Source organism: Gavialis gangeticus, unplaced genomic scaffold, assembly GCF_001723915.1.
Source record: "Gavialis gangeticus isolate Ggan-Ray unplaced genomic scaffold, GavGan_comp1, whole genome shotgun sequence".
NCBI lineage: Eukaryota > Metazoa > Chordata > Crocodylia > Gavialidae > Gavialis > Gavialis gangeticus.
The window spans coordinates 100,710,623-100,714,970 of NW_017729024.1; the positions used below are offsets into that span (position 1 = coordinate 100,710,623).

Sequence of the window (4,348 nt, forward strand, 5' to 3'; positions counted from 1 at the left end):
CCCAATGTATTTAAAAAAGGACTTCTTGTTGTCCTTAATCCGGGAAGCCAGCCCCTGTTCCATCTCTGCCTTGGCCTTCCTAACCATCCCCCTACATCCCCGAGCAACTGCAGAATAGTCCTCCTTAGTGATGACCCCTCCTTTCCATTGGGAGTAAGCCTCCTTTTTGGCAAGGAGACATTCCCGGATGTTTTTAGTGAGCCATAGAGGCTTATATGCTCTCCTGCCCCCTTTGACCCTCCTGGCTCCCCTCCCCTCTGAGTCTTCAGTGCTTCTCCAACTATCCTCCTTAGCTCGTTGAAGTTTGCCCTCCTAAAATCTAGGGCCACCACCTGACTGCTTGCCTTTGCCACCTTGCGCTGAATGGTGAATTCTAGCTGGCAGTGGTCACTGTCGCCCAGGGGTCAAGCACCCGCAGCCCCCTCACCAGGTCATGGCCCATGGCCAACACCAAGTCCAATAAGGCATCCCGCCTGGTGGGGACCAGCTCATTGAGGTAGCAAAAGGTGGTGTTCTCCCCAAGGGAGAACACCACCTCCCTTGGAAACCCATTCCAGATTTTTGGCAGCCTTCACCATAAAGATTTTTTTTCCTAATGTCTAATCTAAATCTGCTCTCCATCAGTTTATGGCCAGTGTTCCTAGTTACCCGAAGAGGTGCCCTCATAAACAGAGTATCCCCTATTCCTTGCTGCCCTCCCTCCACCAATGAATTTGTAGATGGCTACAAGATCCCCTCTCAGCCTTCTTTTCTGGAGGTTGAAGAGATTCAGGTCCCACAATCTCTCCTCATAAGATATTACCTGTAGGCCTATAACCATACAAGTAGCCCTCTAGATCCTCTCAAAGTTATCCACATCTCTCTTGAAGTGCAGTGCCCAGAACTGGATGTAGTACTCCAGCTGTGGTCTTACCAATGCCACATAAAGAGGAAGTATCACCTCCTTAGACCTGCTTGTGATGCACCTTCTAATGCATGAAAGGGTGTGGTTGGCTTTACTTATCACTTCATCACACTGATGATTCATGTTCATTTTGGAGTTGACTATGACTCTGAGATCCCTTTCTGCTACTGTGCTGCTTAGAAAGTCGCCTTCCAGCCTGTAGGTGTGTTGGTGATCCTTTCTCGCTAGCTGCAGCACTTTGTACTTATCCTTGTTAAACTGCATCCTATTCTGTTCTGCCCACATTCCCAACCTGTCCAAATCCTCTTGAATCCACTCCCTGCCCTCCAGCATGCTTACTTTGCCCCATAATTTGGTGTTGTCTGCAAATCTGGACAGAGTGCTCTCCACGTCCTCATCCAAGACACTGATAAACATATTGAACAGCACTGGTCCAAGGACTGAACCCTGGGGAACTCCACTGCCCACTTTTTTCCAGGTCAAAAAAAACCCATCCACCACAACCCTCTGTGTGCACCCCATAAGCCAATTCTCCACACACCTGACTGTGTAGTAATCTATATCACAACTGCTTAATTTATTAATAGGAATGGGATGCAACACTTTATTTGAGAATTATTTTAATGTTATTATTTTTAGGATGTTGCGACAAAAGAACCTCCAGGAATTCACCACCTTGGAGGAAAGACCCCTTACCATTACAAAGATGGGGACACTGTGTGCAAAGAATGGAGCAGAGAAGAACATTCTGAAATGGCTCTGGAGTGAAAGTTGGTTAATAAAATAGGTATATTTTCCTTAAGTGCCTAAATAACATGGAGTTTAGGTCCCAATGAAAGTCAGTTGGGCTTGGGTTCTTAATGTACATGGGCACTTTTGAAATTTTTACCTACAGTTTAAAATCATGTTCATGTTATTATAAAATAAAAATCAGATACTCAGACCTGCAGTGGGGTCCTCTGGCTGGACCCACTCTGAAACTCCATTACATTTAATGGTTGACTGAGTAAACAAAGGACACAGGCCTCATGGCAGCATCATACTAAAATGTAGAGAAGTCCATCTTGCTTTAGCAGTAGTAGGGTTAAAATACAAACAAACAAACAAATAACCACAAGCATTCACTCTTCATCCAAATGTGCTGATGAAAACTTTCACACTGACACTTATGGTGATCAAATAACAATAGAACAAAAATCTAATTTCAAACCAACACTAAAACAAGAACATTTAGGTTTGTTGTTCTTTTTTTTTTTGTTATTGACAAAGTAACAGCTTCAGCTTGCTACCATATAATCTCCTTTCACATAAAAATAACAACTATTTATTTATTATTAACATTTGTTATTTGTTCTTGCCTTTATATTAATATTTGCTTTTGGGCTGTTTTTTGTACATTTGACTGAATGATGCATGACTAGAGCATGACACCAAAACTAGTGGACAGCTACCCAGTATCAACATGAGTGCATTGCTCTGTCTTTTTAAATATCAGATACATGTCTCTTCTATTTTTTTGTGACTCTTACAAGAACTAACAGAAAAGAACATTGTTTTAATTTTGTAACTTTATTAAGTCTATGGGTTATGTGGGGGGACTGCATGTTTTATGGAAGACTCCATGCCCAATAAAGTTGGTGTTATCATAATGTTTGTATGTGTAATCTATATATAGATTGAGATAAAAGGAGCCTGTGCTACTTCTGAAGAGGTGTAGCTACCTCAGGGGTGGGCAAAATGTGACCTGCAGGCCAGATGCGGCCCGCCAGGCTTTTCTATCCGGCATATGGGACCCCTAAAAAATTTAGAAAATTAATATTTATCTGTCCCTGGCTGCCTTCCATGCGGCCCTCAATGGCTTGCCAAAACTCAGTAAGTGGCCCTCCGCTCAAAATAATTGCCCGCCCTGAGCTACCTGTTTCAGCACCTTGAGCAGAACTGGAACGGGGATGGGGGCTGTGTTGAGCAGAGAAGAATGGATATGTAGGGGGTGAGAGGGGCAGACAAAGTTTAATCTGATACAGCAGGGGTACAGGGAAGAGTCCTGTCATCAGCTTCTTCACCAGTAGAAGTTGCTGCCAGTGCAACAGCTATACCACTGTGATTGAGGCTGTAGAAGTCTTCATTTGGCAGTGACTCTGAGAAGCAATGCAGTAGCTGTTGGCTGCAATGGAGCAAGTGGAGGAGGCTGATAAGGGACTCCTATTGGTTCCTGCCTCCAGTCTGCATGGCCCACATTTCTGGCCCCTGGGTGAGCCCAGTTAGGACTGCCAGGATCTGGAATGGGCTCCCAAATGAGGTGGTACTCTCTCCTATCTTGGGAGTCTTCAAGAGGAGGCTAGACAGATATTTGGCTGGGGTAATATGACCCCAGCAGCCGTTCCTGCCTGGGGCAGGGAGTTGGACCTGATGATCTGTTTAGGTCCCTTCCAACCCTAAGTACTATGATACTGTGATACTATGATATCCCAGATACCTAGCCATAGTTACACTACTGTGCTTCTGGCACAGAAGAGGCTAATCACGCATCACCAGTCAGCAAGCTGCTGCTATGCACTGGTAAGTTGAACATGTGAATGCAGACACTCTCCCTTCAAGAAGACACATGAACCCTGTTAACAGGAGGGTACTAATTCCCTGAAAAGCAAAGATAAATTATGTAGGAGAAGACCAGCTATAGGTAAGAAATTACCAATAACCTGATGGACTCTTCAGTGAAGACTTGGTACCTTTTACCAAAGTATGAAATGCTGCTCTCCCTACATGTACAACTGATTAAATGAATATGGGCTAACACCATCTTAAGAGTTTCATAGATTCATAGATTCATATATGTTAGGGTCAGAAGGGACCTCAATAGATCATTGAATCTGACCCCCTGCATAGGCAGGAAAGAGTGCTGGATTCAGATGACCCCAGCCACATGTCTATCTAACCTCCTCTTGAAGACCCCCATTTGTCCAACCTGTCCAGGTCTGCCTGTAGTTGTTCTCTGCCCTCTGGTGTGTCAATTTCTCCCCACAGTTTTGTATCATCCAAAAACTTGGACAGAGTACACTTCACTCCCTCGTCCAAGTCACTGATGAACACATTGAAGAATATCCGCCCAAGGACCGAGCCCTGCAGGACCCCACTGCACACGTCCTTCCAGGTCAATACCGACCCATCCACCACCACTCTCTGGGTACAACCCTCTAGCCAATTTGCCACCCACCGGACTGTGTAATCATCCAAGTCACAGCGTCTTAATTTTTCACCAGTATGGGGTGGGATACTGTACCGAAGGCCTTCCTGAAGTCTAAGTAAATGATATTAACCCCTACTCCTGCGTCAAGGTGTTTTGTAAAATTGGTCATAAAAAGAGACTAGATTAGTTAGGCATGATCTACCTGCTATGAACCCATGCTGGTTTCCCCTCAGCATAATTTTTCCTGCTGGGCTCTC

At 44.7% G+C, this 4,348-nt stretch overlaps 1 protein-coding gene across 1 annotated transcript in view; it reads left to right on the plus strand.

The window, feature by feature from the left end:
• The window catches only part of LOC109297588 (centrosome-associated protein CEP250-like), a 91,651-nt gene extending 89,884 nt beyond the window's left edge, over nt 1-1,767 (plus strand). Inside the window, exon 15 of the mRNA XM_019517457.1 lies at nt 1,544-1,767. Within this exon, the coding sequence (XP_019373002.1) occupies nt 1,544-1,672 (129 nt within the window). The 3' untranslated portion in view covers nt 1,673-1,767. The remainder of the gene's footprint in view (nt 1-1,543) is intronic.
• The last annotated feature ends 2,581 nt before the right edge of the window (nt 1,768-4,348 follow it).